General features: G+C 54.1%; 1 protein-coding gene across 1 annotated transcript in view; it reads right to left on the reverse strand.

Annotated features, from left to right (window-relative positions):
- Positions 1-1,110: 1,110 nt before the first annotated feature.
- SPTSSA (serine palmitoyltransferase small subunit A) overlaps positions 1,111-23,453 on the reverse strand; it is a 51,204-nt gene continuing 28,861 nt past the window's right edge. Inside the window, exon 2 of the mRNA XM_069209104.1 lies at positions 1,111-1,360. Coding sequence (XP_069065205.1) covers positions 1,257-1,360 — 104 coding nt within the window. The 3' untranslated portion in view covers positions 1,111-1,256. The remainder of the gene's footprint in view (positions 1,361-23,453) is intronic.

Below are 23,453 nucleotides of genomic sequence, written 5' to 3' on the forward strand. Positions count from 1 at the left end.
ACAAGATGGCGGGATATGCACAGCATCACACACAGACCCTCTTTTATCCAAAGACTGACCAGCTGCCTTCAGTTTTGGATGAATGTTTTGTATTTGTTTACAAAGCACGCACTCAGCACCTGACACGGCTCTGGGGAGGGGGGGGGTGGGGTCACTATGGGGGGTAACTATGGGAGTTGCAATAGGAAGGAAATACAGCGGATTTAATGAAGCTGAAAACAGATCCAGACGTACTGGATTGTTTGCGATATCCCTGAGCAATAGGATCCATTTACTTTTATGGTGACTTGTTTTGTAGAGTCGGTTTACTTCTATACATTCATATTAATCTTCCAGGGGTCTGTAGTTCCTCCATTTGCTTTCGACCCTAGAACGCTGTTCCGTAAATTTTTTCCTCTTGGTTAACCAAGAGAGCGGTGTGCAAAAACAGATCTGAAGCACGACCTTGGAAGGTCCAGGGCATCTTACCCCTTCATTCGACAAGTCCAGCTTTTGACACGTTTTATGCTCCAATATTCCTGTCTCTCAAATGTATACATCTTCGGAAGATTTTCCATATGCAGTGTACGACTTTTCTGCCATTGTCAACTGTTGCATAATATACATATACAATGGAAATAAAATGAGGGAACACACCATTTCTAACATTAGGATAATTTACATTTTTAATCTCTTGCAAAATCTGGGTGACGTCTACGGATAAAGCTTACTCGGTCAAACAGAGAGACTGCAGCCACTCTCCCTATGAGAACAGCCGAACATGCAGCACATATTTTGTGAACAAACATTGCACAACAAACAATATTAATTCTGCGTTGAAGAGTCCAATGGGCCTTTCCTCCAACAACTGTCGCTGGTGAAATAAGTGTATTTACATAGGACCTAAGTACACACAAAGATCACCACTCAATCACATCTTTGCTCATTCAGTTTAAAAATAAAGCATCACAATTTACATTAATCGCATTGAGAGAAAAACTCCTTTGACAGTGCAATATTCAAACTCACAAATGTTAAGAAAATACTGCTCTCAAAGTAGAAACAATACAAGTTAAAATAGATAAAAGTATATAATCAACACCCTGGAGGATTAAAAGGAATGTGAATTGGATGCTGGGGTGTGTATGGGGCACCCCGCCACACAGCGCATGTCACTCCGCATCCACGGAGCGCCAAGAGTCTCTGGTTCAGGAGCAACTACTGCAGGCACCTCAAGCCCTCTGCTCCAGACTGCTTCTCGGAGGGCTCTCCATCCGTCATGGCACGACCTCAAAATAGTGCAAGATGGCCATGATGTGCTGTGGCATGAAGACGTAGCCCGTGTACAGCGCCATCCCTACGACCGAGACCAGCATTGAATCTGAGCAGGATGTTAAGGACACAACAGTGCAAACAACCTGCAACAGAAGAGAGCAGACGGCAAAGAGCAGCATTCCTGTATGTGCTACTGCAGCATACGGAAGGGCATGCAATCACTGAACACGTGCAAACACCCTGCAAGAGAAGAGAGCAGACGGCAAAGAGCAGCGTTCCTGTATGTACTACTGCAGCATAGGGAAGGGCATGCAATCACTGAACACGTGCAAACACCCTGCAACAGAAGAGAGCAGACGGCAAAGAGCAGCGTTCCTGTACGTGCTACTGCAGCATAGGGAAGGGCATGCAATCACTGAACACGTGCAAACAACCTGCAACAGAAGAGAGCAGACTGCAAAGAGCAGCGTTCCTGTATGTGCTACTGCAGCATGAGGAAGGGCATGCAATCACTGAACACGTGCAAACACCCTGCAAGAGAAGAGAGCAGACGGCAAAGAGCAGCGTTCCTGTATCTGCTACTGCACCATACGGAAGGGCATGCAATCACTGAACACGTGCAAACACCCTGCAAGAGAAGAGAGCAGACGGCAAAGAGCAGCGTTCCTGTATGTGCTACTGCAGCATACGGAAGGGCATGCAATCACTGAACACGTGCAAACACCCTGCAACAGAAGAGAGCAGACGGCAAAGAGCAGCGTTCCTGTATGTACTACTGCAGCATAGGGAAGGGCATGCAATCACTGTACACGTGCAAACACCCTGCAACAGAAGAGAGCAGATGGCAAAGAGCAGCGTTCCTGTATGTGCTACTGCAGCATACGGAAGGGCATGCAATCACTGAACACGTGCAAACACCCTGCAACAGAAGAGAGCAGACGGCAAAGAGCAGCGTTCCTGTATCTGCTACTGCAGCATACGGAAGGGCATGCAATCACTGAACACGTGCAAACACCCTGCAAGAGAAGAGAGCAGACGGCAAAGAGCAGCGTTCCTGTATCTGCTACTGCAGCATACGGAAGGGCATGCAATCACTGAACACGTGCAAACACCCTACAAGAGAAGAGAGCAGACGGCAAAGAGCAGCGTTCCTGTATGTGCTACTGCAGCATAGGGAAGGGCATGCAATCACTGTACACGTGCAAACACCCTGCAACAGAAGAGAGCAGACGGCAAAGAGCAGCATTTCTGTATGTGCTACTGCAGCATGAGGAAGGGCATGCAATCACTGAACACGTGCAAACACCCTGCAACAGAAGAGAGCAGACGGCAAAGAGCAGCGTTCCTGTATGTGCTACTGCAGCATAGGGAAGGGCAAGCAATCACTGAACACGTGCAAACACCCTGCAACAGAAGAGAGCAGACGGCAAAGAGCAGCGTTCCTGTATGTGCTACTGCAGCACACGGAAGGGCATGCAATCACTGAACACGTGCAAACACCCTGCAACAGAAGAGAGCAGAAGGCAAAGAGCAGCGTTCCTGTATGTACTACTGCAGCATAGGGAAGGGCAAGCAATCACTGAACACGTGCAAACAACCTGCAACAGAAGAGAGCAGACTGCAAAGAGCAGCGTTCCTGTATGTGCTACTGCAGCACACGGAAGGGCATGCAATCACTGAACACGTGCAAACACCCTGCAACAGAAGAGAGCAGAAGGCAAAGAGCAGCGTTCCTGTATGTACTACTGCAGCATAGGGAAGGGCAAGCAATCACTGAACATGTGCAAACAACCTGCAACAGAAGAGAGCAGACTGCAAAGAGCAGCGTTCCTGTATGTGCTACTGCAGCATACGGAAGGGCATGCAATCACTGAACACGTGCAAACACCCTGCAAGAGAAGAGAGCAGACGGCAAAGAGCAGCGTTCCTGTATCTGCTACTGCAGCATACGGAAGGGCATGCAATCACTGAACACGTGCAAACACCCTGCAACAGAAGAGAGCAGACGGCAAAGAGCAGCGTTCCTGTATGTGCTACTGCAGCATGAGGAAGGGCATGCAATCACTGAACACGTGCAAACACCCTGCAACAGAAGAGAGCAGACGGCAAAGAGCAGCGTTCCTGTATGTGCTACTGCAGCATACGGAAGGGCATGCAATCACTGAACACGTGCAAACACCCTGCAACAGAAGAGAGCAGACGGCAAAGAGCAGCGTTCCTGTATGTGCTACTGCAGCATACGGAAGGGCATGCAATCACTGAACACGTGCAAACACCCTGCAAGAGAAGAGAGCAGACGGCAAAGAGCAGCGTTCCTGTATGTGCTACTGCAGCATAGGGAAGGGCATGCAATCACTGAACACGTGCAAACACCCTGCAACAGAAGAGAGCAGACGGCAAAGAGCAGCGTTCCTGTACGTGCTACTGCAGCATAGGGAAGGGCATGCAATCACTGAACACGTGCAAACAACCTGCAACAGAAGAGAGCAGACTGCAAAGAGCAGCGTTCCTGTATGTGCTACTGCAGCATAGGGAAGGGCAAGCAATCACTGAACACGTGCAAACACCCTGCAAGAGAAGAGAGCAGACGGCAAAGAGCAGCGTTCCTGTATGTGCTACTGCAGCATAGGGAAGGGCATGCAATCACTGAACACGTGCAAACACCCTGCAACAGAAGAGAGCAGACGGCATGCAATCACTGTACACAGAGCATCGCAACAGATTAAATGACACAACGTCCACAGAACTACCGCGGTCGCGGGTCCACACGGAGAGGGCCATTTGAAAAGTAATTCGCAAAGTTGTGACCCCTTCAAGTAGCCTCGCAATGGTCTCTTATGTAATGCCACCCCGATCATAATAATCAAGCTCACTCCTATTCTCCCACTCAGAGAACTTTTTTCCGGGTCCTCTACATTAACTATTAACTACACTTAGCCCGGATGATGGGCTTCTGTTTCGTGCAACTTGAGACTGAAACGTTGACACGTCACTGCTTCTAGTTAGATCCGTCAGCGGTGGGAGATGCCCTTCATGAGGCGGCGCGGTCTCCAGGGATGCTCCTTGCAGTAGGAGTTGATTGCACACTTCTGTCTCCGTAAATGGATGGAAATGCGTTCCTTGTTGTTCACAGAACCCCCTTGTTACCTCCTGCTTTAATAAAGCCCAACTGACCATAAATAACATTGCTGATTCGGCTGTTTTTAGGTCGAGCACACAAGCTCACAGGAAGATCGGGGGGCTGGCCCTGCACACCCCACCTCACACACACACCTCCCTGACCCTCTACCTATAACACAACCAGGAAGAACGGAGGGCTCACCGCACCACACACAACACACACACAAGGCCCTGACCCACTACCTATAACACAAACAGGAAGCGCAGAGGGCTCACCGCACCACACACACACACACAGTGCCCGGACACTCTACCGATAACACAAACAGGAAGCACAAAGGGCTGGCCCTGCTCACCCCACCTCCCTGACACACTACCTATAACACAACCAGGAAGAACGGAGGGCTCACCGCACCACACACACACACAGGGCCCTGACCCTCTACCGATAACACAAACAGGAAGCGCAGAGGGCTCACCGCACCACACACACACACACACAAACAAGAAGCACAAAGGGCTGGCCCTGCTCACCCCACCTCACACACACCTCCCTGACACACTACCTATAACACAACCAGGAAGAACGGAGGGCTCACCGCACCACACACACACACACAGTGCCCGGACACTACCGATAACACAAACAGGAAGCACAAAGGGCTGGCCCTGCTCACCCCACCTCCCTGACACACTACCTATAACACAACCAGGAAGAACGGAGGGCTCACCGCACCACACACACACACAGGGCCCTGACCCTCTACCGATAACACAAACAGGAAGCGCAGAGGGCTCACCGCACCACACACACAGTGCCCTGACACTCTACCGATAACACAAACAAGAAGCACAAAGGGCTGGCCCTGCTCACCCCACCTCACACACACCTCCCTGACACACTACCTATAACACAACCAGGAAGAACGGAGGGCTCACCGCACCACACACACACACACACACACACACACAGGGCCCTGACCCTCTACCGATAACACAAACAGGAAGCGCAGAGGGCTCACCGCACCACACACAGTGCCCTGACACTCTACCGATAACACAAACAGGAAGCACAAAGGGCTGGCCCTGCTCACCCCACCTCACACACACCTCCCTGACACTACCTATACCACAAACAGGAAGAAAGGAGGGCTCACCGCACCACACACACTCACTCACTCCTGACCCTCTACCGATAACACAAACAAGAAGAACGGAGGGCTCACCGCACCACACACAACACACACACAGGGCCCTGACCCTCTACCTGTACCACAAACAGGAAGCACAGAGGGCTCGCCCTGCTCACCCCACTTCACACACATACCCCACCCCCCTGGCCCTCTACCTATACCACAAACAGGAAGAACGGAGGGCTCACACCACACACACACACACACACAACACACACACGAGGCCCTGACCCTCCACCGATAACACAAACAAGAATCACAGAGGGCTGGCCCTGCTCACCCCACCTCACACACACATAGCCCACCCCCCTGGCCGTCTACCTATAACACAAACAGGAATAACGGAGGGCAGTCACTGCCCGTACCATACCATTATGCATATAGCTTTCAAAAAACAGTAAAAACAGTAAAATAAAATTATTTTAAAAGGGTAACATTCAGAGAAACGTTTTGCAAATATTCGCCAAACTGTTGCAGTTTAATTAAGGATAAAATATTGCTATGCGGTCAAAATGAACTCGGAAAGATGACAGAAAATGTTTTTCAAAAGGTAAACCTGGAATATTAAGAGTGAAAAATCGGAAACGGTGGCAAAAACGCTTGGTGTAAGAACGGGCTTTCTGTGGTCTCCTCTCAGTCGAGGCCCTCTCCTTTCATGCCGGCATGAACCACGAGGATTACAGAAGAACCATAAGGCAACTTTAAGATTACACCCCAGGCCTCGGGAGCCCGCGGTTTATTCACAGACTCAGGGTTACTTTATCCGGCCTTGGTTACTGTTCAATTCTGAGCTCCTTGTCAGACAAGCACACCCCTGGGGTACAGGGGCCATGGACGCCCCAGAAGCCATCAGCAGCTGAGCTTCTGCCAGCCCTCGCCGGATCCCACCACACGCATCTCCCAACCTCGCAAAGTCCACGACTCGGAAATAAACCCAAAGTTCAAGCCCCACACACATTCCTGCGGGGCTCATTGTTAGGTTTCTGAGAACACCGAGAGCCCGAGGCCCAGGATCACTCGTGTGTGCGCAGTGGAAACAGCACATTAACAATGGCATGTCAAGGGCACGGGGCCACCAGGAACTCAACTCGCAGCAAATGTCCCCAGGACAAGGAGAGCGAACCAGCAGGGGTCAGCAGAGGGCGCTGTGGGTCAAGTCTTAGCAGGATCCCAGTGGAAGAAAGGAGTGATCGGGTACTGTGACCACATCACTTGAGGGCTGCTGCAACCCGAGGCAGAAAGTCACAAGCAACAGCTAACGGCCTCGGCGTTTATGTACTTGTTTTAAAGCATATCCATTAAAAATTAAAGGTAAACATATTAATAAAGAACAAATGACTGACAGATCTGCACTACTTTTTCAAGCGGATGTGCAGGACATGGGTAAAATGCGGCCACTCACAGTGCAAGCACAGCCAGTGCCTGGACCCATGCTGGCCTCTGAATGCTGCGGTGGCTGGAAGCAAAAGGTGATGGACTTAGCAGACCAATGAATGAATGAAGAGAGCAGGCCCAGAGCTCCCCGACGGCAGTGCGTGTGTTTATTTCTGAACATTTTCTGATACATGCCCCTAAGGAGCAAAGCATTCTCGTGGTTCCTAGGACGGCTATAAGCCTGCTCCAGTGACAACTGAAGCAAATCAGACACCAGGGTCCTTAAAGCAGAGGGTGCACCCTGTGGCTTGGAAGGGAGAAGCCACTGCTCAGTCCTGGGGTCTTCTGTGCAGACAGTGACCCGTCTCTGGGACGATGGGACTGTCGCATAGTTAACACTGGGATCAAGAGATGTGATACGCACCTTCGGGTCCCATCACATCGCTGCCCCATTCTGGGAGGGGGGTTAGGCGTTGGGGGTCTTTCGTGCAGTGTCCCTCAGCAGGCATTCACTAGCCCAATCTCAGATCCTGTGTGCTCTGACAGGTGTCCGTCCACAGGCATTCACTAGCCCAAGCGCATGTCCTGTGTGCTCTGACAGGTGTCCCCTTCGCACAATCTCAGATCCTGTGTGCTCTCACAGGTGTCCATCCGCAGGAACTGACCAGCACAATCTCAGATCCTGTGTGCTCTCACAGGTGTCCTTCAGTAGGGATTGACTAGCCCAATCTAAGATTCTGTGTGCTCACAGGTGTCCCTCAGCAGGGATTGACTAGCCCAATCTCAGATCCTATGTGCTCTGACAGGTGTCCCTCAGCAGGGATTGACTATCCCAATCTCAGATCCTGTGTGCTCTGACAGGTGTCCCTCAGCAGGGCTTGACTAGCCCAATCTCAGATCCTGTGTGCTCTCACAGGTGTCCCTCAGCAGGGCTGGACTAGCCCAATCTCAGATCCTGTGTGCTCTCACAGGTGTCCCTCAGCAGGGCTGGACTAGCCCAATCTCAGATCCTGTGTGCTCTGACAGGTGTCCGTCCACAGGCATTCACTAGCCCAAGCGCATGTCCTGTGTGCTCTGACAGGTGTCCCCTTCGCACAATCTCAGATCCTGTGTGCTCTCACAGGTGTCCATCCGCAGGAACTGACCAGCACAATCTCAGATCCTGTGTGCTCTCACAGGTGTCCTTCAGTAGGGATTGACTAGCCCAATCTAAGATCCTGTGTGCTCACAGGTGTCCCTCAGCAGGGATTGACTAGCCCAATCTCAGATCCTATGTGCTCTGACAGGTGTCCCTCAGCAGGGATTGACTATCCCAATCTCAGATCCTGTGTGCTCTGACAGGTGTCCCTCAGCAGGGCTTGACTAGCCCAATCTCAGATCCTGTGTGCTCTCACAGGTGTCCCTCAGCAGGGCTTGACTAGCCCAATCTCAGATCCTGTGTGCTCTCACAGGTGTCCCTCAGCAGGGCTGGACTAGCCCAATCTCAGATCCTGTGTGCTCCGACAGGTGTCCGTCCACAGGCAGACTACCCAAGCGCATGTCCTGTGTGCTCCAACAGGTGTCCCCTTCGCACAATCTCAGATCCTCTGTGCTCTGATAGGTGTCCATCCGCAGGTACTGACCAGCACAATCTCAGATCCTGTGTGCTCTCACAGGTGTCCCTGCGCAGGTACTGACTGGCCCAATCTCAGATCCTGTGTACTCACAGGTGTCCCTGCGCAGGTACTGACTGGCCCAATCTCAGATCCTGTGTGCCCTCACAGGTGTCCCTCCAGAGGCATTGACTAGCCCAACCTCAGATCCTGTGTGCCCTCACAGGTGCCCCTCCGCAGGAATTGACTAGCTCAATCTCAGAACCTGTGTGCTCTCACAGGTGTCCCTCAGCAGGGACTGACTAGCCCAATCTCAGATCCTGTGTGCTCTCACAGGTGTCCCTCCGCAGGGCCTGACTAGCCCAATCTCAGATCCTGTGTGCTCTCACAGGTGTCCCTCCGCAGGGATTGACTAGTCCAATCTCATGTTGTGTGTGCTCTGACAGGTGTCCCCTTCACTGGAACGGACTAGCACAGATCCTGTGTGCTCTGACAGGTGTCCCTCCACAGGCATTCACTAGCTCAATCTCAGGTCCTGTGTACTCTTACAGGTGTCCCTCCGCAGGAACTGACCAGCACAATTTCAGATCCTGTGTGCCCTCACAGGTGTCCCTCCAGAGGCATTGACTAGCCCAACCTCAGATCCTGTGTGCCCTCACAGGTGCCCCTCCGCAGGAATTGACTAGCTCAATCTCAGAACCTGTGTGCTCTGACATGTCCCTCAGCAGGGACTGACTAGCCCAATCTCAGAACCTGTGTGCTCTCACAGGTGTCCCTCCGCAGGAACTGACCAGCACAATCTCAGATCCTGTGTGCTCTCACAGGTGTCCCTCCGCAGGAACAGACTAGCCCAATCTCGGATCCTGTGTTGTGTGCTCCGACCAGTGTCCCCTTCACAGGAACTGACTAGCCCAATCTCAGATCCTGTGTGCTCTCACTGGTGTCCCTCAGCAGGGACTGACTAGCCCAATCTCAGAACCTGTGTACTCTCACAGGTGTCCCTCAGCAGGGACTGACTAGCCCAATCTCAGAACCTGTGTACTCTCACAGGTGTCCCTCCGCAGGCATTGACTAGCCCAACCTCAGATCTTGTGTGCGCTCACAGGTGTCTCTCTGCAGGAACTGACCAGCACAATCTCAGATCCTGTGTGCTCTGACAGGTGTCCCTCAGCAGGGCCTGACTAGCCCAATCTCAGATCCTGTGTGCTCTGACAGGTGTCCCTCAGCAGGGCCTGACTAGCCCAATCTCAGAACCTGTGTGCTCACAGGTGTCCCTCCCCAGGAACAGACTAGCCCAATCTCAGATCCTGTGTACTCTCACAGGTGTCCCTCCGCAGGCATTGACTAGCCCAACCTCAGATCCTGTGTGCTCTCACAGGTGTCCCTCCGCAGGAACCGACTAGCCCAATCTCAGATCCTGTGTGCTCCGACCAGTGTCCCCTTCACAGGAACTGACTAGCCGAAACTCAGATCCTGTGTGCTCTCACAGGTGCCCCTCAGCAGGGACTGACTAGCCCAATCTCAGAACCTGTGTGCTCTCACAGGTGTCCCTCCGCAGGGATTGACTAGTCCAATCTCATGTTGTGTGTGCTCTGACAGGTGTCCCCTTCACTGGAACGGACTAGCACAGATCCTGTGTGCTCCGACAGGTGTCCCTCCACAGGCATTCACTAGCTCAATCTCAGGTCCTGTGTACTCTTACAGGTGTCCCTCCGCAGGAACTGACAAGCACAATTTCAGATCCTGTGTGCCCTCACAGGTGTCCCTCCAGAGGCATTGACTAGCCCAACCTCAGATCCTGTGTGCCCTCACAGGTGCCCCTCCGCAGGAATTGACTAGCTCAATCTCAGAACCTGTGTGCTCTCACAGGTGTCCCTCAGCAGGGACTGACTAGCCCAATCTCAGATCCTGTGTGCTCTCACAGGTGTCCCTCCGCAGGGCCTGACTAGCCCAATCTCAGATCCTGTGTGCTCTCACAGGTGTCCCTCCGCAGGGATTGACTAGTCCAATCTCATGTTGTGTGTGCTCTGACAGGTGTCCCCTTCACTGGAACGGACTAGCACAGATCCTGTGTGCTCTGACAGGTGTCCCTCCACAGGCATTCACTAGCTCAATCTCAGGTCCTGTGTACTCTTACAGGTGTCCCTCCGCAGGAACTGACCAGCACAATTTCAGATCCTGTGTGCCCTCACAGGTGTCCCTCCAGAGGCATTGACTAGCCCAACCTCAGATCCTGTGTGCCCTCACAGGTGCCCCTCCGCAGGAATTGACTAGCTCAATCTCAGAACCTGTGTGCTCTGACATGTCCCTCAGCAGGGACTGACTAGCCCAATCTCAGAACCTGTGTGCTCTCACAGGTGTCCCTCCGCAGGAACTGACCAGCACAATCTCAGATCCTGTGTGCTCTCACAGGTGTCCCTCCGCAGGAACAGACTAGCCCAATCTCGGATCCTGTGTTGTGTGCTCCGACCAGTGTCCCCTTCACAGGAACTGACTAGCCCAATCTCAGATCCTGTGTGCTCTCACAGGTGTCCCTCAGCAGGGACTGACTAGCCCAATCTCAGAACCTGTGTACTCTCACAGGTGTCCCTCAGCAGGGACTGACTAGCCCAATCTCAGAACCTGTGTGCTCTCAAAGGTGTCCCTCTGCAGGCATTGACTAGCCCAACCTCAGATCTTGTGTGCGCTCACAGGTGTCCCTCTGCAGGAACTGACCAGCACAATCTCAGATCCTGTGTGCTCTGACAGGTGTCCCTCAGCAGGGCCTGACTAGCCCAATCTCAGAACCTGTGTACTCTCACAGGTGTCCCTCAGCAGGGACTGACTAGCCCAATCTCAGATCCTGTGTGCTCTCACAGGTGTCCCTCCGCAGGGATTGACTAGTCCAATCTCATGTTGTGTGTGCTCTGACAGGTGTCCCCTTCACTGGAACGGACTAGCACAGATCCTGTGTGCTCCGACAGGTGTCCCTCCACAGGCATTCACTAGCTCAATCTCAGGTCCTGTGTACTCTTACAGGTGTCCCTCCGCAGGAACTGACAAGCACAATTTCAGATCCTGTGTGCCCTCACAGGTGTCCCTCCAGAGGCATTGACTAGCCCAACCTCAGATCCTGTGTGCCCTCACAGGTGCCCCTCCGCAGGAATTGACTAGCTCAATCTCAGAACCTGTGTGCTCTCACAGGTGTCCCTCAGCAGGGACTGACTAGCCCAATCTCAGATCCTGTGTGCTCTCACAGGTGTCCCTCCGCAGGGCCTGACTAGCCCAATCTCAGATCCTGTGTGCTCTCACAGGTGTCCCTCCGCAGGGATTGACTAGTCCAATCTCATGTTGTGTGTGCTCTGACAGGTGTCCCCTTCACTGGAACGGACTAGCACAGATCCTGTGTGCTCTGACAGGTGTCCCTCCACAGGCATTCACTAGCTCAATCTCAGGTCCTGTGTACTCTTACAGGTGTCCCTCCGCAGGAACTGACCAGCACAATTTCAGATCCTGTGTGCCCTCACAGGTGTCCCTCCAGAGGCATTGACTAGCCCAACCTCAGATCCTGTGTGCCCTCACAGGTGCCCCTCCGCAGGAATTGACTAGCTCAATCTCAGAACCTGTGTGCTCTGACATGTCCCTCAGCAGGGACTGACTAGCCCAATCTCAGAACCTGTGTGCTCTCACAGGTGTCCCTCCGCAGGAACTGACCAGCACAATCTCAGATCCTGTGTGCTCTCACAGGTGTCCCTCCGCAGGAACAGACTAGCCCAATCTCGGATCCTGTGTTGTGTGCTCCGACCAGTGTCCCCTTCACAGGAACTGACTAGCCCAATCTCAGATCCTGTGTGCTCTCACAGGTGTCCCTCAGCAGGGACTGACTAGCCCAATCTCAGAACCTGTGTACTCTCACAGGTGTCCCTCAGCAGGGACTGACTAGCCCAATCTCAGAACCTGTGTGCTCTCAAAGGTGTCCCTCTGCAGGCATTGACTAGCCCAACCTCAGATCTTGTGTGCGCTCACAGGTGTCCCTCTGCAGGAACTGACCAGCACAATCTCAGATCCTGTGTGCTCTGACAGGTGTCCCTCAGCAGGGCCTGACTAGCCCAATCTCAGATCCTGTGTGCTCTGACAGGTGTCCCTCAGCAGGGCCTGACTAGCCCAATCTCAGAACCTGTGTGCTCACAGGTGTCCCTCCCCAGGAACTGACTAGCCCAATCTCAGATCCTGTGTACTCTCACAGGTGTCCCTCAGCAGGGCTTGACTAGCCCAATCTCAGATCCTGTGTGCTCTCACAGGTGTCCCTCAGCAGGGCTGGACTAGCCCAATCTCAGATCCTGTGTGCTCTCACAGGTGTCCCTCAGCAGGGCCTGACTAGCCCAATCTCAGATCCTGTGTGCTCTCACAGGTGTCCCTCAGCAGGGCCTGACTAGCCCAATCTCAGATCCTGTGTGCTCCGACAGGTGTCCGTCCACAGGCAGACTACCCAAGCGCATGTCCTGTGTGCTCCAACAGGTGTCCCCTTCGCACAATCTCAGATCCTGTGTACTCTCACAGGTGTCCCTCTGCAGGAACTGACCAGCACAATCTCAGATCCTGTGTGCTCTCACAGGTGTCCCTCCCCAGGAACAGACTAGCCCAATCTCGGATCCTGTGTGCTCCGACCAGTGTCCCCTTGACAGGAACTGACTAGCCCAATCTCAGATCCTGTGTACTCTCACAGGTGTCCCTCAGCAGGGACTGACTAGCCCAATCTCAGAACCTGTGTACTCTCACAGGTGTCCCTGCGCAGGTACTGACTGGCCCAATCTCAGATCCTGTGTGCTCTCACAGGTGTCCCTCAGCAGGGACTGACTAGCCCAATCTCAGAACCTGTGTGCTCTCACAGGTGTCCTTCAGCAGGGATTGACTAGCCCAATCTCAGATCCTGTGTGCTCTCACAGGTGTCCCTCCGCAGGGCCTGACTAGCCCAATCTCAGATCCTGTGTGCTCTCACAGGAGTCCCTCCGCAGGGATTGACTAGTCCAATCTCATGTTGTGTGTGCTCTGACAGGTGTCCCCTTCACTGGAACGGACTAGCACAGATCCTGTGTGCTCCGACAGGTGTCCCTCCACAGGCATTCACTAGCTCAATCTCAGGTCCTGTGTACTCTTACAGGTGTCCCTCCGCAGGAACTGACAAGCACAATTTCAGATCCTGTGTGCTCTCACAGGTGTACCTCCACAGGCATTGACTAGCCCAACCTCAGATCCTGTGTGCCCTCACAGGTGTCCCTCTGCAGGAACTGACTAGCTCAATCTCAGAACCTGTGTGCTCTGACAGATGTCCTTCGGCAGGAACTGAATAGCCCAATCTCAGATCCTGTGTACTCTCACAGGTGTCCCTCTGCAGGAACTGACCAGCACAATCTCAGATCCTGTGTGCTCTCACAGGTGTCCCTCGGCAGGAACAGACTAGCCCAATCTCGGATCCTGTGTTGTGTGCTCCGACCAGTGTCCCCTTCACAGGAACTGACTAGCCCAATCTCAGATCCTGTGTGCTCTCACAGGTGTCCCTCAGCAGGGACTGACTAGCCAATCTCAGAACCTGTGTACTCTCACAGGTGTCCCTCAGCAGGGACTGACTAGCCCAATCTCAGAACCAGTGTGCTCTCAAAGGTGTCCCTCCGCAGGCATTGACTAGCCCAACCTCAGATCTTGTGTGCGCTCACAGGTGTCCCTCCGCAGGAACTGACTAGCTCAATCTCAGAACCTGTGTGCTCTGACAGATGTCCTTCAGCAGGGACTGACTAGCCCAATCTCAGAACCTGTGTGCTCTCACAGGTGTCCCTCAGCAGGGACTGACTAGCCCAATCTCAGAACCTGTGTACTCTCACAGGTGTCCCTCCCCAGGAACTGACTAGCCCAATCTCAGATCCTGTGTGCTCTCACAGGTGTCCCTCCCCAGGAACTGACTAGCCCAATCTCAGAACCTGTGTGCTCTCACAGGTGTCCTTCCGCAGGAACAGACTAGCCCAATCTCGGATCCTGTGTGCTCTAACAGATGTCCCTCAGCAGGGACTGACTAGCCCAATCTCAGAACCTGTGTACTCTCACAGGTGTCCCTCAGCAGGGACTGACTAACCCATCTCAGAACCTGTGTGCAGCCCAATCTAAGCCCGGCAGGTCAGGCACAATGCCAGTTTATGCTTAAATGTGTCTCACCTCCAGACTTTCAATAGTTCCACTGTTGACTCTGAGTACCTCAGACCCCTTCTCCAAACTTCAACGAACCCAAGCACTCAGTCCAGGGTAGAAAGGGAAGTAGACATCTGAGTGAATGTAGGGACAAATGTTCTTGCAGTGAACAGGCAGCTGTCAACCCGACCTCTTATTCAGCTCTCTGGCTGCCTCCGCCAGTGGCTTAAACATCAATCGGGCCCCTTGCCTCACCCGACCATACTGCTCTTATGGCCGGGGAGAGCCCCCAAGCTGTGCCCACTGCAACAGTGGTCGCTCCCTACTGCTCCCACAACAGTTTATGGGGACAGGAAATGACGTTTTGGTGAAGGGGTTAGCGGTTTCTCCCTGTATCCCTCAGACAGGAGTCCACTGATCTACTATAGGAGCACTTCCTTGCGTCCTGCGGGGGCGCTGCTTGTGTGCCATGTTACATGCTCAGGAGCTCTGGTGCAGTGGGACTGCTGCCTGCAGAGGTTTTTCTCTCTGGCTGGCTTTGCGCACTCCCATGGCCCCCCACAAGCACAACTGCACCTCGTACTTAGACTTTAAATCTTGGAAGTACGCTTTTGGTGGACGCCTCCGACTCTCCCAGGAACAGGAGTCAACCACCAGCTAAGGCCAACCGTGGAGAGTGTGCACCAGGGAGGTGGTATCCATGGTCTACATCTTGTACATGTCTTGTTGGGGGATAGTGAATACAGACATGTTGGTATGCCCTCACCAGTCACAGACGGATGAAGTAAGTATGTTCACCGAGAGGCACAGGCGCACTCAAGGATCTACAACATGAAAGCATTGGCTGCCGGCTCATGTAGAGCAGAGCTGGGGGCTTCAGGAAGCCTCACAGGCTCAACAACCGAGAGTAGGTTTCAGTGGCACCTTTGACAACCCCGCCCCGGTGCAACAATGGAGGCTCTCAGGGCCAAGCTGGGCCCCTGCAGTACTGAGGAACAGACCTCACTGAAACCCAACCTGCATCAGGCCGGGCTGTGAAGAAACCCCGAGTTGAAGGGTCACCTACAAGCAGTTCTGGGTATTGTGTACAACCCAATTCCGACAAAACTGCAATCTGTCTGTTTATCTCAGCCTCCCCTCCTGACGCAGTGCGTCTCTAGCCATCTGGATTAGGGCCGGCTCCCACCCCTCCACAGTGGTCAGGAATATGGGAGCCTTGATGGACACTGCACTTTTCTTCAAACCCCACCTCAAGGCCACCGCTGCTATCTGCTTCGGTCTGTTAAAATCACTGAGGCATCTTTTAAAATATCTTCCCCTAGACCAGGGGTCTTCAAACTTGGGGGGTGGAGGGCGCCAGACTCTGCCCAAAAGAAGCATTATACCTACAACAGGCCTTTGTCTTAAGCAGAAGCATGTTATTGCAATTTTAAAAAGGTAACATTACTTAACTGCAATGTTTAAATAAGTCTAGACGTAGTTAAACAGTACCATCTTTATAAAATAATTGTGAAAGGGGGGGGCACTGATTTTTATTTTTCAACTGGGGGGGGCGCGGCATTAAGAAGTTTGAAGACCACTGCCCTAGACACTTGCAAAGGGTTTGCACACATACTAATCACCTCCAGGTTGGATTAAGCCAACATACCTTATCCGGGTGCTGCCCAGACTCCGCTGTCACAATTGCAACGTGTACAAAACGCCACAGCTAGTCTCATTTTGAATATCCCCAAACATCAGACAAGAGTCAAAGACCTACACTGGCTGCCAATGAAGTGTTTCCACAGCCACCTGCTACAAGCAATACAGCCACAAATGGATAACATTCACCTGCTGTAGCTACACAAACCCTACCCAACCCAAACCACAGCCATGTGCTGCAAGCAATACAGCCACAGATGGATAATAGTCACCTGCTGCAGGTACAATAACTCTATCCAACCCAAACCACAGCCACCTGCTACAAGAAATACAACCACAGATGGATAACAGTCACCTGCTGCAGGTACACAAACTCTACCCGACCCAAACCACAGCCACCTGCCACAAGCAATACAACCACAGATGGATAACAGTCACCTGCTGCAGGTACACAAACCACAGCCACCTGCTACAAGCAATACAACCACAACCTATCAGCTTTAGGAATATGAACCCACCCTCACCAACAAAGCCCACAGTCATGCGCTACAAGCAGTGCTAGCACAAACACATCAGCTCTATGAATACAGACATCACCCGACAGACGACGGCCATTTCATACATGCAATACAACCACAAACAGATAACATTCACCTGCTGCAGGTACACAAACCCCAACCAACACAGACTACAATCATCTGCTAGAAGCAATACAGCCACAAACAGATCTGCTGTAGGAATACAAACCCCAACCCACACAGACTACAGTCATGAACACAAACCTCAACCCACACAGACTACAGTCACCTGCTACAAGCAATACAGCCACAAACAGATCTGCTGTAGGAACACAAACAGCTGAATCATGTGCTCCTAGGGTACACCGCTACTCGCTGGTGACATTCAAAAGTAGTGAGATGTGAAAGTTTGGGATGAGTGACCTGTAGCGAGCGAGTATACTGAGCGAGCCTGACAGTCAATGGGGGGCGTGGGGGGGGGGGGGGGGGGGGGGGGGGAGAGACTGTGGTACGGGGTACTCCCCCCAAGAAAATTTTGAAAAAAAGATGGGCAAAATGTGCATTTTCAAGCAAATTTTGGAAAGCAAGCAAACTGGTGTTTCGGGTGGAGCTAGTGGCAGAGCTGTGGCACTCATTTAATAGGACTGAGATTTTCTAAAAGTGCCAGTGTGTGTGATGATGCAGAGACTGCTGATATCCTCAAAGTATAACGTTTGCCCTTGCATTTATAAATGTAGTAACACCTTGCTTGAAGGGCCAACCAGAGAGCTGGCTCTTCCATCTCCAACAGAATTCGGTTTGCAAAAACCTAATGTTATCCTAATGATGCCACTGACTACTTTGTTCACCCACTTGCCACAGTAGCAGGGAGTGTAAAACACAGCAGATGTTTGATCACTGTGCATGTGTGATAAACATTACATGCCTTAACTTGCTTACCACTTGGTATACAAACTAAGCAAGTAAGTCACTTCAGTCATACTAAATTCATTTTGCTACTGGGCATTGGTATAAGTATAAAGGGGACTGTACTGTTCCAATAACTGACGGATTACTCCTATGTGCTTGATTGCAAAAGCCAATGAGTACTGAGGTCTCTGCACTATATACCAGCTGCTGCTACGAAGTGAACTACTATGTTAATGTACTGCTAGAGGCATAATGTATTGTGGGTATTAAATACAGGCTCAAGGAAGCACATGAAGGCCACTTCCAGACTTGCTGTCAGTTTTCTTCTGATACACTATTCCTTTTGCCTTCTTCTAATGGGACAGCAGCAGTCGATAATAGTTTGAATTTTTATAGCTCCTCATGTCACACTTAAATCCCTTTAAATAAGTTATTATACTTAAACTATTACCCAAAATGCCATTCTGCCAAGATGGAAAGGATGAAAAAAAGCCTCTGCCTCCCCAGGACTCATAGCTGTGACTTGCAGAGCGCTGAAGGTCTCAGCATGGTGTGTTCAACTCGCTGTGACATGGAAATAATCTCCTCAGCTCCTACCAGGTAGAACAGCTGTAACCAAATGGCTGACTGTTCACATAACACCTCCCATGAACGAATCAATATCTGTATGTCATCCAACACCAGTCGGTGTTTTTGGTAATGTCCTGACAAATGGCTTGAAGTTCCCTGCTTGCGTTTGAAAGCGCCAATATTCAGCAAACCAGTGAGTTGAGGGAGGCTCCATGTAAGCCATTTGTTGTCAAGCCACAAAGACAGCACACAGAGCTGAGGCCAGGACTCCGGAGGATTGAGACAGGCTATAAACCTTTCGAGAAGTGACAACAGCCCCAGTCCACTATGAAAATGTGATTTACATGCGAGTGAGAGGCGAGCCTGCACGCATGGTTTTTAATTTTAATAAAATTGTAGAAGCGCTTGCAGGCCCGCCTTTCGCTCATGTGTATCACATGTTCACGACACTACATACATCTCATTTATACAGCCGTTATTGATCCTCCTATGGAGGAAGAGGGCAAGCGACCTGATGCTGCCTCCAATAGGTTCAGGTTAGGGGGGATTTATTTGACCAAGTTGAAACTTTCAGCGCTGCGTTGGGGTTGCACAGCACTCTGATGTGCAGCATGTTTGCTGATAGAAAACAACACAAAGGGTGAAACACGTATCAGAAACACTACTCTTGACGCAAGTTACACTTATCACAACTATTTCAAATTCAAAATCAAACACCATAGTTGTATTAAGCGTAACTTGCATCAAGCCTAGCGTCCACGCTCAGCCTCCAGGTGGCTGGGGTAACGGGTCAACCCAGCCAGTGGTAACTTTACTGCGAGCGAAGGAGGGAGGGACCTGTGCCCTTTCACCTCGCGTCCACGCTCAGCCGTGCGCCACACATGGGGTAACGCGGGAACCCATCTTGCTCGGCCATACGCCACACATGGGGTAACGCGGGAACTCATCCTGCTCAGCCGTGCGCCACACATGGGGTAACGCTGGAACCCATCCTGCTCATCCGTGCGCCACACATGGGGTAACCCATCCTGCTCAGCCGTGCGCCACACATGGGGTAACGCGGGAACCCATCCTGCTCAGCCGTGCGCCACACATGGGGTAACGCGGGAACCCATCCTGCTCAGCCGTGCGCCACACATGGGGTAACGCGGGAAGAGATCCTGCTCAGCCGTGCGCCACACATGGGGTAACCCATCCTGCTCAGCCGTGCGCCACACATGGGGTAACCCATCCTGCTCAGCTGTGCGCCACACATGGGGTAACGCGGGAACCCATCCTGCTCGGCCGTGCGCCAACCATGGGGTAACCCATCCTGCTCAGCTGTGCGCCACACATGGGGTAACGCAGGAACCCATCCTGCTCAGCCGTGCGCCACACATGGGGTAACACGGGAACCGATCCTGCTCAGCCGTGCGCCACACATGGGGTAACGTGAGAACCGATCCTGCTCAGCCGTGCGCCACACATGGGGTAACGCGGGAACCGATCCTGCTCAGCCGTGCGCCACACATGGGGTAACGCGGGAACCCATCCTGCTCAGCCGTGCGCCACACATGGGGTAACGCGGGTAACCCATCCTGCTCAGCCGTGCGCCACACATGGGGTAACCCATCCTGCTCAGCCGTGCGCCACACATGGGGTAACGCGGGAACCCATCCTGCTCAGCCGTGCGCCACACATGGGGTAACGCGGGAACCCATCCTGCTCAGCCATGCGCCACACATGGGGTAACGCGGGAACCCATCCTGCTCAGCCGTGCGCCACACATGGGGTAACGTGAGAACCCATCCTGCTCAGCCATACGCCACACATGGGGTAACGCGGGAACCCATCCTGCTCAGCCGTGCGCCACACATGGGGTAACGCGGGAACCCATCCTGCTCAGCCGTGCGCCACACATGGGGTAACGCAGGAACCCATCCTGCTCAGCCGTGCGCCACACATGGGGTAACGCAGGAACCCATCCTGCTCAGCCGTGCGCCACACATGGGGTAACGCAGGAACCCATCCTGCTCAGCCGTGCGCCACACATGGGGTAACGCGGGAACCGATCCTGCTCAGCCGTGCGCCACACCTGGGGTAACGCGGGAACCCATCCTGCTTGGCCGTGCGCCACACATGGGGTAACGCAGGAACCCATCCTGCTCAGCCGTGCGCCACACATGGGGTAACCCATCCTGCTCAGCCGTGCGCCACACATGGGGTAACCCATCCTGCTCAGCTGTGCGCCACACATGGGGTAACGCGGGAACCCATCCTGCTCGGCCGTGCGCCAACCATGGGGTAACCCATCCTGCTCAGCTGTGCGCCACACATGGGGTAACGCAGGAACCCATCCTGCTCAGCCGTGCGCCACACATGGGGTAACACGGGAACCGATCCTGCTCAGCCGTGCGCCACACATGGGGTAACGCGGGAACCGATCCTGCTCATCCGTGCGCCACACATGGGGTAACCCATCCTGCTCAGCCGTGCGCCACACATGGGGTAACGCGGGAACCCATCCTGCTCAGCCGTGCGCCACACATGGGGTAACGCGGGAACCCATCCTGCTCAGCCATGCGCCACACATGGGGTAACGCGGGAAGAGATCCTGCTCAGCCGTGCGCCACACATGGGGTAACGTGAGAACCCATCCTGCTCATCCGTGCGCCACACATGGGGTAACCCATCCTGTTCAGCCGTGCGCCACACATGGGGTAACGCGGGAACCCATCCTGCTCAGCCATGCGCCACACATGGGGTAACGCGGGAACCCATCCTGCTCAGCCGTGCGCCACACATGGGGTAACGCGGGAACCCATCCTGCTCAGCCGTGCGCCACACATGGGGTAACCCATCCTGCTCAGCCGTGCGCCACACATGGGGTAACCCATCCTGCTCAGCCGTGCGCCACACATGGGGTAACCCATCCTGCTCAGCCGTGCGCCACACATGGGGTAACGCGGGAACCCATCCTGCTCAGCCGTGCGCCACACATGGGGTAACGCGGGAACCCATCCTGCTCAGCCATGCGCCACACATGGGGTAACGCGGGAAGAGATCCTGCTCAGCCGTGCGCCACACATGGGGTAACGTGAGAACCCATCCTGCTCAGCCATACGCCACACATGGGGTAACGCGGGAACCCATCCTGCTCAGCCGTGCGCCACACATGGGGTAACGCGGGAACCCATCCTGCTCAGCCGTGCGCCACACATGGGGTAACGCGGGAACCCATCCTGCTCAGCCGTGCGCCACACATGGGGTAACGCAGGAACCCATCCTGCTCAGCCGTGCGCCACACATGGGGTAACGCGGGAACCCATCCTGCTCAGCCGTGCGCCACACATGGGGTAACGCGGGAACCGATCCTGCTCAGCCGTGCGCCACACCTGGGGTAACGCGGGAACCCATCCTGCTTGGCCGTGCGCCACACATGGGGTAACGCAGGAACCCATCCTGCTCAGCCGTGCGCCACACATGGGGTAACCCATCCTGCTCAGCCGTGCGCCACACATGGGGTAACCCATCCTGCTCAGCTGTGCGCCACACATGGGGTAACGCGGGAACCCATCCTGCTCGGCCGTGCGCCAACCATGGGGTAACCCATCCTGCTCAGCTGTGCGCCACACATGGGGTAACGCAGGAACCCATCCTGCTCAGCCGTGCGCCACACATGGGGTAACACGGGAACCGATCCTGCTCAGCCGTGCGCCACACATGGGGTAACGTGAGAACCGATCCTGCTCAGCCGTGCGCCACACATGGGGTAACGCGGGAACCGATCCTGCTCAGCCGTGCGCCACACATGGGGTAACGCGGGAACCCATCCTGCTCAGCCGTGCGCCACACATGGGGTAACGCGGGTAACCCATCCTGCTCAGCCGTGCGCCACACATGGGGTAACCCATCCTGCTCAGCCGTGCGCCACACATGGGGTAACGCGGGAACCCATCCTGCTCAGCCGTGCGCCACACATGGGGTAACGCGGGAACCCATCCTGCTCAGCCATGCGCCACACATGGGGTAACGCGGGAAGAGATCCTGCTCAGCCGTGCGCCACACATGGGGTAACGTGAGAACCCATCCTGCTCAGCCATACGCCACACATGGGGTAACGCGGGAACCCATCCTGCTCAGCCGTGCGCCACACATGGGGTAACGCGGGAACCCATCCTGCTCAGCCGTGCGCCACACATGGGGTAACCCATCCTGCTCAGCCGTGCGCCACACATGGGGTAACCCATCCTGCTCAGCTGTGCGCCACACATGGGGTAACGCGGGAACCCATCCTGCTCGGCCGTGCGCCAACCATGGGGTAACCCATCCTGCTCAGCTGTGCGCCACACATGGGGTAACGCAGGAACCCATCCTGCTCAGCCGTGCGCCACACATGGGGTAACACGGGAACCGATCCTGCTCAGCCGTGCGCCACACATGGAGTAACGCGGGAACCGATCCTGCTCAGCCGTGCGCCACACATGGGATAACGCGGGAACCGATCCTGCTCAGCCGTGCGCCACACATGGGGTAACGCGGGAACCGATCCTGCTCAGCCGTGCGCCACACATGGGGTAACGCGGGTAACCCATCCTGCTCAGCCGTGCGCCACACATGGGGTAACCCATCCTGCTCAGCCGTGCGCCACACATGGGGTAACGCGGGAACCGATCCTGCTCAGCCGTGCGCCACACATGGGGTAACGCGGGAACCGATCCTGCTCAGCCGTGCGCCACACCTGGGGTAACGCGGGAACCGATCCTGCTCAGCCGTGCGCCACACCTGGGGTAACGCAGGAACCCATCCTGCTTGGCCGTGCGCCACACATGGGGTAACGCAGGAACCCATCCTGCTCAGCCGTGCGCCACACATGGGGTAACCCATCCTGCTCAGCCGTGCGCCACACATGGGGTAACCCATCCTGCTCAGCTGTGCGCCACACATGGGGTAACGCGGGAACCCATCCTGCTCGGCCGTGCGCCAACCATGGGGTAACCCATCCTGCTCAGCTGTGCGCCACACATGGGGTAACGCAGGAACCCATCCTGCTCAGCCGTGCGCCACACATGGGGTAACACGGGAACCGATCCTGCTCAGCCGTGCGCCACACATGGGGTAACGTGAGAACCGATCCTGCTCAG

Source organism: Pleurodeles waltl, chromosome 9 (assembly GCF_031143425.1).
Source record: "Pleurodeles waltl isolate 20211129_DDA chromosome 9, aPleWal1.hap1.20221129, whole genome shotgun sequence".
Lineage (NCBI taxonomy): Eukaryota > Metazoa > Chordata > Amphibia > Caudata > Salamandridae > Pleurodeles > Pleurodeles waltl.